Raw genomic sequence first — 14,085 nt, forward strand, 5'->3', positions numbered from 1 at the left:
CTGCAAGCGCATCCCTTTGAGAAGGCTCACCGCAGACCCCACCCTGTCACTGCAGGCTCTGCCTCCCTGTAGGTTCCCCCCCACAGGTGTGCCTACCGAACTAATCCCAACAGGTAGGTGGGGCTTCAGTAAGCCTGGACTACAGGCAGGTGGCTGCTCTAAGCCAGGGAGCAACCAAGAGTCCCACAAGCTCCAGCCCCCTCCAACACCTCCCACCCCCCACTAGGGTGGCATCTGCCTCTGTGACCCCCATTTGCGCTCCAGTTCAGCAACTGCTCGGAAGTTCAGCCCCAAGACCTTCTGCTTTTGCTCCCAGCCATCCCCAGAGGCTGCCCACCAGGCATGGTCCCTAGGGTCCCCTTGCAAAGAAAACAAACCCTCCCCCCATAACAGTACTCACTTGGAAGGGTGCGACTGTTGCTGAGGCTGCCAGTGCTGGGTGGGGGGGAGAGGGACTGCAGGGAGACACTGTCCTCCTCCTGCGAGCAGCCCGCCTGGATGGCGCGCAGGTAGCTGTGGCTGCGGGAGCGGAAGTAGCTGGGCAGTGGCAAGTCGAGCGTCTCTGCCGCTGTCGACTCTGCTTCGCTGCAGGCTGACTCACAGGCCGCCTCGTACTGGTCACTCAGATCTGCCTCCCGTACCTGTCCAGGCAAAGGCAGGTGTTGGGGGCCACCTTTGCCCATCCTGGGGGAAGGGGTGCTTGGTGGTGGGCTCAGCTGCGGGGCTGGACAGACTTTGGGGCCTCGCTTCAGCCCACCCCACCTCCCATCTTACTCAGGGTATAGATGGACAGATGAAGCCCTTGAGAAAGAAACTCCCCACTCACCTCTCTGGGCCTCAATTTTCCCATCTCTACAATGAGGAGAAAGTTGGGATATTGCAGGATATTAACTAGATTATATCTGCATGTCCACTCTGATTGACTGATAGCAGATTTTAAGGTCACATCTGAAATCAGTATGTAAGAGGTCTATAATCAATTAGTAAAGTCTGTCCTGAGTGTTGGAAAATGGTAGGTATGTTGGATATTTACCATCTTATGGTCCAGTCCCTTCATTTCACAAGCAAAGAAACTGAAGGCCAATGAAGAAAAGACACTCGCCAGGGTTACCCAGTGAAGAAGGCACAGAACCAATACACCAAATGTGTATTTAGGGAAGATTAATCCAGCCCTGGTGTACAGAACGGATGTTGGGGAGAGGGTCTGGAATGGAGGCAGAGGCCAGAGATGAAGCTGATGCAATAGTCTGGAGTGAGGGTAGCGTGGCAATGAGGATTGATTAGTGATGTCTGCCACGGGCAGTATGAAGAATGGTCGTATGTATGCCATTTGCCATCTTGCATCTAGTTCAACTTCATCTAGATAGTTCCTAATTGTCCCTCTAGAGATGACTGTCTTAGGACCCTGCAAATCTCAAGCTGGGCATGTGAGCACTGAGGGGTCTCACCATCCACACAGTACTGGAAAGGCTGTCTGACTCATGTCTCTGGCCATGTTGGTAACTGAGGACCATAGAGTATAAGCTGGGGAGCCAGCTGGTCAAAGACGGACACAGGTGGAGGTCCTGAGGGAGAGGCCTGGGCCAGGGGACAAGGGGCACATGTTGACTGAGCGCCACGTGGAGGAAAAGATGGATCTGGGCCCGGGACCAGCTCTGTCCCACCCACTGTGTGACCTCAGGCCATTGCTATCCTCTCTGGGTCAGTTTCCCTTCATTCACATGAAATGTGTCCTCATCTGAGACTGCAGGTCAAACAAATAGGTGGGTCGTCACCCAATCCAGAGGGTGTATGGAAAGGTCTAAATCTGCACTATCCAATATGGCAGCCACTAGCCATGTGTGGCTGTTTAGGTTTAAATTAATTAAAATTAAATAAAGTTCCATAGTCATACTAGCCACATTTGACTTGCTCAAGAGCCACATATAACTAGTGGCTACTTTATTGGATAGCGTGGGTTATAGAACATTTCCATCATTGCAGAAAGTTCTACTGGATAGTGCTAATAAATTAAAATATAGGCTACATGGCAAACCCCAAATTCACTGGGAGCAGGTATTCAAGAGATAGGTGTTTATCCTCCAAAGCTGCAACCTGAAGTCCACTGAGAGACCCCTTTGACTGCCAAGGGCAACGAGGCTGTGCTTTGGGAACACACAGTGGCAGCACAGCTCCAGAACTAGACTGCTGAGTGGTTTAATCCTGGGTCCACCACTTCCTTGCAATAAGAATGCAGGCAAGTCACTGAATCACTCTGTGCCTTGGTTTCTCCATCTGTAAAATGGAGCTATTTATAGTCCCAATTCCATAGGGCTATTGTCAAGATTAAATGAGATAATTCATGTCATGTGCTGAGGATAGCACCCACGACAGTAAGCACCTGGTAACCTGTAGCTATGAGTACAGGCATCTACGTGGAGTTTATAAATGTTGGTTAAGCTGCTCCCAAAGCTCTGGGGAACGGTCGGCTGGTCAGTGCTGCTGGTATGTGGATCACTGAGGACTTACTGGGGATCTAGAGGCTGGGACACAGAAGCTAATGCCATCAACCCCAGCCCCCAACCTGTCCAAATAAACAGTCTCCCTGGGCCTGACCCAGGCTTTGGGGAAGGAGAAGGAGGAGCCAGAAGATTTCAGGGGATGCCTCTCATTATCCTGGGGTTAGTTCTTGCCCCACCCATTGCTAGTTCATTCTTCCCCATTTTTGAGAAGGGGAAACTGAGGCACAGAGAAGTGAAGTGATGGGGTAAGGAAGTGGAGGTGCCAGGACACCAATGTGAGCCCCAACTCCATCCGCATTGTAGGTGGCTTTCCTGGTGACGCTGTGCCTGTTCCAGTGCGGGCCGGCTGATGGGGCCACTCAGACCGCAGGCCTAAAGCCCAGCCCTGGGATCTGGGATTGGGGTGCAAGAGAAGGAAACATACTGACCTGCTGCTCATGGCCAAACAACTGGGGGATCAGGGAGGCCTGTCCAAAAATCTGCAGGAAAGAGAGGGTGAGGGTTATGGGAGGACCACGGCTGGGGCTGGGGTGGGGTCTTCAGGCTCAGCTGCAAGAGAACTTGAGGCTTTTTCTGATGTCCTTCACTTAGGGGAAAAAAAAAAAAAGAAGAAGAAGAGAACTTTAGGCTGGCTGGTCCAACCTCCTCCCTAGACTGGCTGGGACCCAGCTGCTGGGAGGTCTCACTTGGCTTCCTCCAGGCATGGGAGGTTCACTGCTTCTGGGGCTGGGCATTACTGAGGACTTCTCTGCGATTTATAAGTCCTTCTCTTGGTCTTGCCCCTGGGACCAAGGATGCTCTGTCTGCTGCCTCTCACCTGGGCAGCCAGCCCACCTGGAAATACAGAATAGGGATGGAGCCCAGGGCCTTCCCTTGCCCAGGCTGGGATATCCCTGACTTTGGGGCCACATATGTGGCTTGGTACTCAAGCCTCTGGGAGTAAAGGTTTGGGGGGGTGGTCAGAGGACCTTGGACTAGGAGACAGCTGGGGCTGGGTAGCAGGTGGTGAGGCCTGCTGGGGCCCCCAGCCTGGCCGATTCCATAAGCCTTTTTGTGTAGCCAAAAGGCAGAGGTGTTCCAGGTGCCAGGGCCAGGTGGGGGGTGGATATGGGGTGTGTTGGAGAGACAGACAGACACAGAGAGAAACATGGAGATGGAGGCACACTGCAGAGAGTTCAGAAAAATGTGAATGAGGGGATACAGGACAAAGAGAGAACATAGAGTGACAGGTACGAATGGACAGGAAGACTTAGAGACAAGAGGACACGGTGGGAAGGGAGAGACTGCCCAAGCACCTACTGGACATCTGCCCCATGCCAGGCTCCGTGCCAGGTGCTGGGGCCCTGCAGGGAGATCCCAGTCATAAAAGGGAGGCAGACATATGTAAATAAGCAAGCTTTCATAATTCCAGGCAGCGATAAGTTAAGCAAGGTAAGGGAACAGTGCCTGGGAGGGCTACTTTAGACAGAGTGACCAGGGAAGGCCTCTCTGGGGAGGTGACATTTGAGCCAATACCTGAAACCTAAGGAGCTGTGCAAAGATTTGAAAAGAGCTCCTGGTGGAGGGAGCAGCAAACACAGGGAGCCTGGGGCAGGAATCAGGTGGCACGCTGGAGTGTGGGAAGCAGAAAGGAGGCCCATGTGGCTGGGGCAGGGCGAGGGACAGGGTCTGAGAGGGAGGCAGGTCCTAATGAGGACTCTGGCTTTCCCTCAGGGTGAGGTGAGAGCCATGGGAGGGTTTGGAGCAGGGGCATGGCATGATTTGATGTACTCCTTTGTGGTTTTTTTTTTTTTTTGAGACAGAGTCTCACTTTGTTGCCCGGGCTAGAGTGAGTGCCGTGGCGTCAGCCTAGCTCACAGCAACCTCAAACTCCTGGGCTTCAGCGATCCTTCTGCCTCAGCCTCCCGGGTAGCTGGGACTACAGGCATGTGCCACCATGCCCGGCTAATTTTTTCTATATATATTTTTACTTAGCCAGATAATTTCTTTCTATTTTTAGTAGAGACGGGGTCTCGCTCAGGCTGGTCTCGAACTCCTGACCTCGAGCGATCCACCCACCTCGGCCTCCCAGAGGGCTGGGATTACAGGCGTGAGCCACCACCGCGCATGGCCTGTGTTTTGTTTTTGAGACAGCGTCTGGCTCTGTTGCCCAGCTAGAGTGCAGTGGCATCATCATAGCCCACTGCAGTCTCCAACTCCTGGCCTCAAGCAATCTTCCTGCCTTGGCCTCCCAAAGTGCTGGGATGACATGATTTACATCTTTGACAAGCTTCCTCTGGCCTCTGAGTATAGACTGGAGGTGGCCAGGACAGCTGTTCAGGTGAGACTTGCAGGGGCCTGGATGAGGGTGGCAGGGGCAGAAGGTCCCATAGGCTGGGGTGCTCTTCCCCTCCCCACATCTGAGGTCAGACACTTTGGTGTCTGGAGGGCTGGACCCTGGCTCCCAAAGCCTTCTAAGCGACCTACTAGCTCCGGTCACAGACCTGCACATAGTGGGGCCACGGCAGAAAGGAGGCTGGGTCTGCACCTGGCTGCCCCACTGCCTACTGTGTGACCACCAGCGGGTGTCTGCCCCCTCTGGGCCTCATCTCCCCATCCACAGCGCGCAGGGAGCCCTCAAGCCTTGGCCGGATCTCCCTCGGCAAACCCCAAAGTACTATGCACACAGCAGGGGCTGAGGTCCAGGTCTGGGACAGCCCTAGTTCCCTCCCAAGCTTTGCCTTTTCCTACCTGTGTGACCTCATCTCTCTGAGCCTCAGTCTCCTCATCTGTGAAGTGGGGATATGGATAATAAGGTCACCTCTGGGGGTGGCTGTGAGGGTTCAAGGAGCTGATGGTTGAGTGAGTAGCATGTAAATTCAAAGTGCAGCAGAGTGTGCTCATCCCTGTTAGAGGCAGAGCTGGCTGCACCCTGGAGGCCAACTTTCCACCAGGCAGCTGGACACAGAGGTCCAGAGTACAGAAGTAACTTGCTTGAGGTCACACAACAAGATGACGATGGCCATAAAAGTAGTTACCCTTTGCTGGGCACTTATCCCTCACAAGAACCCTCCTGTGGTAAATCAGGAGACTGAGGCTCAAAGAGGGGAGGTGACTAGTCCTGGGTTCATAACATCAGTGACAAGACTGGGACTCGAACCCAGGTCTCCAGTTCTCTATCCTAATGGCTCTGAACCCAATAGGGGTGACAAGGCCCACAGGCATACTGGCAGCCTGGATTAACAGCAGTGCTGTGGGCCTCCCCCAGGGTCGTAGGTCAGGCCCCATGACCATGCCCTCCAGCCACAGGATGGTCCATGGAGCAGAGACACACACAGGCAGCTTCGGGAACAAAGATCAAACACAAGCACGGAGTAGACGTCTGGGGACCGCGCAGCAGGGGCCAGGCCTGGGTGTCTGTTTTTCTCCTGGGTGGGAGTCAGGACTCTCCCAAGCCGGACCTTCCGGCCTGCCTGCCGCCCTCACCTGGCTGATGCAGCTGGAGTCATTGAGGCTGTCGCTGACAGGGGTGTAGTCCTCTTCCCAGCTCGGACACTTGGAGGGCAGCAGCATGTCCACTGAATCCAGGCGGTCCAGACTCCTGGTGGGGGGTGGGGAGCAGACGGGGCTCAGCCCACCTATTGTTCAGCCTGGGAAACTGAGGCCCAGAGGGTAAAAGACTGGCCAAGGTCATCCAGTGGCAGAGGGAAAAATAGAAGTCACTGCCAGCCTGGGCAGTGTGGGGGGCAATGAGCAAGGGGAGAACACTGAGCTTTCAGAGGCCTTGACTATCTGTGATGTACAGGTGGCCCTCACCTGTCATGTCCACTGCAGCCGCGAGGTGGCAGCACAAGCTTGCATTTGACTGTTTTAAGCCAGAGGCTGGCCCAGCCCAACCCAATTTTACAGCCCCCTCCTCACCTCCCTGCAAGTCTGGGACATTCCAGTGGTTGGACAGAGGAGGTGGGTCAAAGCCTACAGCCTTGACCTTAGGCTAGGGCTGCCCAAGGGACATCAGTTCCCCTGGGATGTCCAAGTGGCTTCTACCAGGCCCCCAAAGACTCACCACTTATCTGATGATGGCCTCAGCTCCTCCATCTTTCTCACATCTACCTAATCCTGGGCCTCTCCCAGCCTGTGTTATGAGGATAAAGTCCAAGCATCCAACAGCTCAGGCCCCTGACACTGATGGGCTTGGACTGGAAACCAGCCTTCTCCACCGGGTGACCCTGGGCAAGTCCCCATTCCTTGCTTAAGTCTCAGTTTCCTCACCTCTAAAATGGGGGTGACAGTGTGTCCTGCTGGGGCAGTGAGGACTCAGTAATGCAGAATGCAGTGCTCTGGGTCAGGCACAGCGGCCAGCCAGGCATGTGCTAACAGCAGCTGCTTCTGTTAGCTTCCCTCTCAGTCTAGGCCTGAGTCCCAGTCCTGCCCACTTCACCCACCTGACTGCCCACTGGTCATTCCTCTACAATCTCAGGAGTAGAAGGGGTCTTAGAGATCATCCAGCTCAGCCTTTGAAATGGGGAAGATGGGGAAACTGAGGCTCAGAAGGGACAGACCTGGGACTGGCTGGTAGTGTCCTGAATGCCAAGCTGGGGCCAGCCCCTGCCTTCTGCCCAGCCAATTGGACTCCTGGCTGCTCTGAGTGCATGGTCCCCTTCCTGCCTCTGCCACTGTCACCTGACCTGCTCTCTTCCCTCTGTCCCAGTCTTCCCAGGCTACCTCCTCCATGAAGCCTTGGCTCATACCCCAGTAGCTGAAGAGCTAGGAGCAAGCTTGTTTCCTCTAACTCTTCCAAGTCTTAAAGCAACAGGATGGGGCTCAAATGGTGGAATTTCAGGGTGGAGGTGCAGGCGAAGGCTGTCTATCTCTCTTTGGCTCCTGGACTCACCCCCTTCCCCAATCTTGGAGCTCATTGGTTACAGGGGTAAGGGCAGAGGGTGCTCTGGCCTTCCCTGGGCAGTGCTGGGACAGTGATGGGCTTCCTAAGGGCAGGGTTCTCTAACCTGAAGAGGAAGGTCCCCTGGGGCAGTTCCCCTCCGGGAGTGGAACTTACCTGGGATGCAGCTCCTGTGGGCAGGGTTTACCTGGACCATCACCCCAGAGTGGTTCTCATTATGGGCGGGACTTACCAAAGGATGAGGCTCACCTGTGGTCAGGACTTAACTGTGGGCAGGCTCATGGGTGGTTCACCAAATGGTGGGGCTCTTTGGGGTCAACTCATCAGAGTGCAGGGCCAACCTAAGGATGAGGACCTCAGGGAGGAGGGCCAACCTGAGGGCGGGTTCACCTAGGGAGCCGGGATCATTATAGGAGAGAGTTCACCTGCATCTGAGGCTGAGGGCGGGGATTCATCTGTGGGCTGGGCTCTCCCGGGGCGGCCTAACGGAAGGCAAGGCTCCCAGGGATGGGACACAGCTGTAAGCGGCTCACCTAGGGGGCAAGGCTTGCCCGAGAGCGGGGCTGGTACTCACTGAGAGGCTTTCCAGGGAGGGGCTCACGGTGGGCGGGGCTCACCCGAAGGGCGGGGCTCTCACGGGGCGGGGCTCACGGGGATACTGTGGGCGGGGCTCTCACGGGGCGGGGCTCACGGGGATACTCTGTGGGCGGGGCTCTCACGGGGCGGGGCTCGCTTAAGGGCGTGGCCCTCTCAGGGGGAAGACTCACAAGTGGGCAGGGCTTGCCAGTGGGCAGGGCTCTAGGGGGCGGGGCCGCGCGCTCACCTGCGCGGGTTGCTCTGCTCTCCCAGCGACTGCTGCGTGGCCCTCAGGTAGCTCTGGCGCCGCGCCGCGGTCTTGGGTGAAGGCTTGGGGCTGCCGCCGGACTCGTCGCTGTCCTCGTCACCCATGGCCTTGATGTAGCTACCGCTGCGCATGCGCCGGCACGGGATGGGCCCCTCTGCCGAGGCATCCGTCTCACGCGGGGACAGCAGCGCAGTGCTCCACTCGCCGCCGCCGCCGGGCACCTGGGGATGAGGACAGGATTCAGCAGGGCCACCTGGAAAATGCACCGAGGACGAGGACCCCCAGCTCCGGGTCCTGAAGCTTCCTTGCTCCCCAGCTCGGAGAGTTTGGCCTCATGTGCTGGGTTTCCTGCCCTGGGCTGGGAGGATTACCAGGGTTCCAGAGCCCGCTCTGCCACAGCTTCACTGAGTGGCCTTAAGCAAGTCCCTGCCCCTCTCCAGCCTCACATTTCTCCATAGATACCAGGCTGGGTTTGCCCTAGGCCCTGTGGTCACAGTGGCCTCCACTGCAGCCGCCTTTACGGAGCCCCACGGTGTTCCCACCACTTCACTCGAGCTGTCTGTCTCAGGGGATGGCATGTGGCCCCCCTGCTCAGATGAGAACACCAGGCCTGAGAGAGGGAAGCCACTTGCTGAGAGAGGGCCCCAGACCCAGAACCAGATCCTGACCCTAGGATGGGGGTCAGAGGACCCTGGCACATCAGCATGGGAGTGGCATCCCAGAGTCAATCAATATTCTTTGTCCCATAGGTGGGGAAACTGAGGTACAGAGAGCAGAGGGGCTTGCCCAGTGGGGTAGCCACGTGGTGAGCTGGAAAAAGGGCCAGTTTTCCCATCCGAACCTCAGGGACTCTATCTGTGGAATGAGGCTGTAATAAACGCAGGTGAGGTCACAGCTGTGAGGGCAGCCCCAGTCCCCTAGTCCCCAGTGGTTATGGCAGCGGTAACCAACCAAGGGGACCTCCCCTGCCCTTCTGAGGCCAGGCTGTGCTGGCTGCTCCAGGGCAGGGCATAGCCTACACTCCTCAGCCCCTTAATCCACAGGGCTAAGTACACACAGTGCACGGGCACTGTGGGGAATTAACACGTCTCAGCACTTACACGCGCCTCAGCTCGTGCAGAGTGAACACTCTCGCCACCTGCACATATCTTAACACGTACAGAGCAGGCATACACTTCCCCTCCACGCCCCTCAGCAGGTACCCCCAGTGCACCACACACCTCACCAAGGACACACACCAGTGGCCACTTGATCATGGGCAACCCCTCAACATGTGCACCACGTGCATACAGAGTACACGCACCTCACTGCTACACACCCTCCTGACATTCACACCAGCAACTGCGGCACTGTGGACACACATCTCCACATACGGCCACCTCTTGGTGTCCCCACCTCAACACACAGAGAGCTTACACCCTCCCCTGGGCTGCAGGATTCCCCATGATGCCCACGAACTCTCCATCATGTACACAAATGCACATTCCCTGATCACACCCTCACAGGTACCCTTCTCTGTGCCCTCAGTGGCAGCAGCCAACTTTCTGTAGAGGGAGGGTCCTGTCCAGATGCCCACCCCAGCTGCCACCCCCACTGGCCTTACAGTAACTGCCCCCCCCAGCTGACTGCCCAGTCAGTCTCTAGGGATGTGCATTCTACCCCCCAAACCACCTGCTCCTCAATCCCCACTACCCCAACTGTCCACTGGGAACGTGGCCTTGCACATCCCTGCTCAGAACTTGTTCCTGGCCACACCCACTCACCTTCTGCACCCAAGCAGGCAGCACAAACCCCAGGGCCTGCAGGGCCACCCGCTTGTGGTGTTTCTGAGGCATCTTTACATGATCAGACCAAACTATATGATTCTGAGATGGAGCCAAGTCACACATCACCTTCCCTAATGTTTCTAAAGTAAGGAAGCAGACTGAGAGCAACAAAAGCCCTCAATATATAAAATGCTTCCTAGATTTCAATTTCTTCCTCTTGAAAAAAAAATAGCCTTTCTTTCTATAGCCTCCAGAATTTTACATGGAATGATCAGAGCTCAGGGCTTTGTCAGACTGAGAAGTTCATCTGGTGCAAAATGCATCTAATGAGGCTCCCAGGGACAGCCCGGCCCGCACTCACATGCCCCGGGCCGAGGCACTCACTAGCCACAGAAGTGGCCCCTTCCACCTGAAATCTGCTTCCCATGATCCCCACCCACAGCCTGGGCTCTGCCCTCAGGAGTCATCCAGTTCATAGCCACTTGCCCTGCCCCTGAGACCCCTCAGGATGTGCAGCCACAGTGATGTCTTAGCCTTCTGCCACCTTCAAGCCGTGTGGCCTTGGTGCATAATACGTGCCTCATTCAGCGCTAGCACGTGCAAGGAGGTGGCTGATCCACCCACCGAGGCCAGGGCCTCCCAGGCTCCGGCAGCCCTCGTGCTGACCCCTCACGCTCTGCCCAGCATCCTCATCCTGGGGACTGTGTCTTGTTACTTCTAGCTCTGTTCACTTCCTTGTCCGTCTGCCCATCGACCCCTCCCTCTCTCACATTTCCTGACACTTCCTCCATGCCAGACACTGGCCTGGGCCTGGGGACACATGGCTGCATCAGATGTGGTCCCTGTCCTCAAGGAGCCACCAGTCTGACAGGGGTGCTGGCAGGAGGCTGGCAATTAGAATGCCATGCACTTGGTCCCGCGACGGCAGTGGGATGGCACGGCTTCCAGATTTGTCTTCTAGAGGGCTTCATATTTTAGTCCCTACTCAGGGCTGGGCTCAGAAGGGCCCTAATCAATATCTGCCGAGAGCATGACCAGTGGAAGGAACCCCCATACTAGCAGGTGCTCCTGGCCACCCCTTTCATAGCTGAGCAACAGAGGCCCAGGATGAAGCGACTTCCCAAGTGAATCTGTGGTATGGCTGGGCCTCAAAACTGGTGCCACCCCCACAGCCTTCACCCCACCCTTGACCCTGGCAGAGACTCACCTGCAGGTAATGGTAGGCTAGACCCTGGTGGCAGGATTTGGACTTTAGCAGGCTTTTATCCAAGGTGGCTGAGGTCTTCTGGCAGACCTCATGGGCGTGGCTGAGGGTCAGAGTGGACCAGGAGCCCCGCTTGACGTAGTTGGTGTCAGTGCCCACCCCAAGGCTGGGGCAGGTGGCCGGGGGTGCAGGAGGGGGTGGTGGGGCAGTCAGCTCAGTGGTGTTGTTCTTGGTGGCTTTGAGCATGTGCCCGCTGATGGTGTTGTAGGCGTGCATGAAGTAGCGCGGCTGGCTGCGTTCCGCCTGGCGGCCTAGTGTCATCAGCCCAGAGGCTGGGGCGCTGCTGCGGAAGGCGCCAGCCTCACCGTCCAAGTTGTCATCAGAGCTCCACCAGCCTGAGATGTTGGAGCGGCTGCGCCGTTTGGGCTCCCCGGCCTTGGCCCGCTCCTTGCTTTTGGCCCTCCGGCCCTTGCCGTCCTCCATGCCACCTTTCTTGCTGCCATTGCCACCAACCTTGCCCGCTGTGCCCTCCAGTGAGGGTGCCTTGGTGAAGAAGAGCCGCTGGACTGAGTGGACCAGGTGGCGGATGCGGCCGGGGCTCTCGCCACGGGCCTTGGCCTCACCACGGGGGAACTGGAGGGTGCTGAAGCCATCGCGGTGGATGGGCAGCTGCTTCTCAAACTGGTCCAGGAGGTTGGCGGGCAGCCGGTTGATCTTGGTGGCCTGGGCATGGCTGGGGAAGGGGCTCTCCTCTGGCACCTCGAAGTGGGAATTGTAGTGGATGCGGGGAAAGGTGCTGCTGGGCGGCGGCAGCTGGTTATTGAGTGGGAAGAGGCCGTCCCCCGGCAGAGCGCTCTGCCCGGGGAAGCGGGCCTCGCGGGCGAAGGCCTCTGTGGGCGACAGCAGGTAGGGGTTGCGGTCAGGCCCTGCGAACAGGGGCTCATGGGGTGGGTCTAGGCTGTCGGAGAGGTGGCGGGGGCGGCTGTCACCGAGGCCTTTCATGATCCTGGCCCAAGGGGCAGGGGCCGTTGCCCTAGTGGGGCGCCCGGGTGGCCTGTCCCGGGCGGCAGCTACCCTGGGGAGAGAAGACAGAGAAGAGTCAGCTGGATTGGAGGAGACGGTGGGGGAAGGCCAGCCCTCGGGGCTGGAGGCGTCTCTGAAGGTGGCGAGTCTGTCCTTCGTGCTGTGGGGCTGAGGACAGGAGTATGAGTGGAGGCCACGGACTTTATGTGTAAATAAAAGTGACAACACAGCTAGCCAACTGTTGGACAAACAAAATACGTGCTACTTTCCTAGCTTGATGACTGTTTCTCATAATAACCTGGAAAGCCAGGTTTGAACTAGAGAGTTCTTGGTCTCTTCTGAATTCCACGGTGGAACATAGGGGCAGGGGAGCTGCCCACCTTTCATTCTCTTTCCATCCCTGACCCTGTCTGTCACCATCATGAGCCGCACACATGAGAGCACCTCGGGCCACACCCAGGCTCTGTCCACATGCCCCCCAAACAGCCATCCCTGGGGCTTTGGGATGGTCCCACGGGCAGTGTCTGTTTCCCATGGGAGGATCCCGTGCCAGCCCTGGAAGTAGGCTTGGGGTCATTTGGGCAGGGAATCCCAGGGTCCCCAGGACCGAGGGTGGTCTACAGGGGGATGCAGGCTCCTGGGGAGCATGTCCTCTGGGCTCCTGAATGCTCCTTGCCTTGTGGAGAAGAACGTGGCCTTTTAGAGAACCAGAGAGGCCTCTAAAGCACAGGACCCAGTACTGGGGCCCATCTTACCCAGGTCTGAGGACAGTACTGTCCAACTTTTTTTTTTTAGCAGAGGAATCCTTACATCAAATATAAACCTCCTGTAAAAACCCACTCTGTCCTTCACCAAATGTCTACTGAGTGTGACCTCTGGCCTAGGTGCTGGGACATGCAGACACCGAAAAGGCCAACCAGCCCAATCAGGATACAGCAATGGCGGCCTGGAGCAGAGTTCTCAGACAGTCCAGGCACATCCTCAGGGGTAGGTGGGCAGAGCAAGGCCTCACAAGGGATAGCATTTAGGTGGAGTTGCTGTGCCTCAGTTTCCTCTTCTATAAAATGAGAGCAGTTGGACTAACTGGTTCCCAGGGTCTTCCATCCTGGAAATACTATTCCCAAACTCAGGCAAGTCTCTTCTCTTTTCTGGGCCTTAACCTTCCTGTCTACCATGGAGCAGAGGAGAGATCAGCAAGGTTCCTAAGCTCTGGGCACCCCCATCCCTGCTCGGGGAGTCCCATGGCTTGGTCTGGCCTATGCCTGGTGGGCTAAAGATTAGCAAGGACTCAGTGTTGCTGGAGCAGGGCAAGTGAGGACAAGGGTGTAGGACAGCTCTTGGAAGGGCTGGGCCATGTCAGAGCACATGATCTATAGCTGAATCCAAGCCTGGAAGGCAGAATAATGGCCCCCAAATATGCCCATGACCTTGTCAAAAGAGACTCTGCAAATGTCATTAAGTTAAGGATCTTGAGATGGGGAGACTATCATAGATTATCTGTACGGCACGACCTAATCACATGGGGCCTCATAAGAAGGAGGCATGATGGCTGGGCGAGGTGGCTCACACCTGTAATCCTAGCACTCTAGGAGGCCGAGGTGGGACGATCACTTGAGGTCAGGAGCTCAACACCAGCTTGAGCCAAAGCGAGACCCCAGGAGTCATGGCATGTGCCTGTAGTCCCAGCTACTTGGGAGGCTGAGGGAGAAGGATCACTTGAGCCCAGGAGTTTGAGGTTGCAGTGAGCTGTGATGATGCCACTGCACTCTACCTGGAGTGACAGAGCAAGACTCTGTCTGAGAAAAAAAAAAAAAAAAGAGGCATGAAGCTCAGAGTCAGAGATGTGGTGACAACAGAAGCAGAGG

The 14,085-nt window shown here is 56.6% G+C and overlaps 1 protein-coding gene across 3 annotated transcripts in view; it reads right to left on the reverse strand.

The window, feature by feature from the left end:
* Positions 1 to 14,085, reverse strand: part of DLGAP4 (DLG associated protein 4) — a 126,664-nt gene that overhangs the window by 65,238 nt on the left and 47,341 nt on the right. For 2 of the 3 annotated variants that reach the window (XM_045528651.1, XM_045528652.1), the window contains exons 2-6: positions 11,201 to 12,272; positions 8,207 to 8,448; positions 5,967 to 6,081; positions 2,930 to 2,980; positions 401 to 641 (exon numbers count right to left, since the gene is read on the reverse strand). In XM_045528651.1, the coding sequence (XP_045384607.1) occupies positions 401 to 641; positions 2,930 to 2,980; positions 5,967 to 6,081; positions 8,207 to 8,448; positions 11,201 to 12,199 (1,648 nt within the window). In that variant the 5' untranslated portion in view covers positions 12,200 to 12,272. Of the gene's footprint in view, positions 1 to 400; positions 642 to 2,929; positions 2,981 to 5,966; positions 6,082 to 8,206; positions 8,449 to 11,200; positions 12,273 to 14,085 lie in introns of those variants that run through there. The other variant, XM_045528653.1, reaches the window with a different exon arrangement.

This window comes from Lemur catta, chromosome 17 (genome assembly GCF_020740605.2).
Source record: "Lemur catta isolate mLemCat1 chromosome 17, mLemCat1.pri, whole genome shotgun sequence".
In the NCBI taxonomy this organism is placed as follows: domain Eukaryota; kingdom Metazoa; phylum Chordata; class Mammalia; order Primates; family Lemuridae; genus Lemur; species Lemur catta.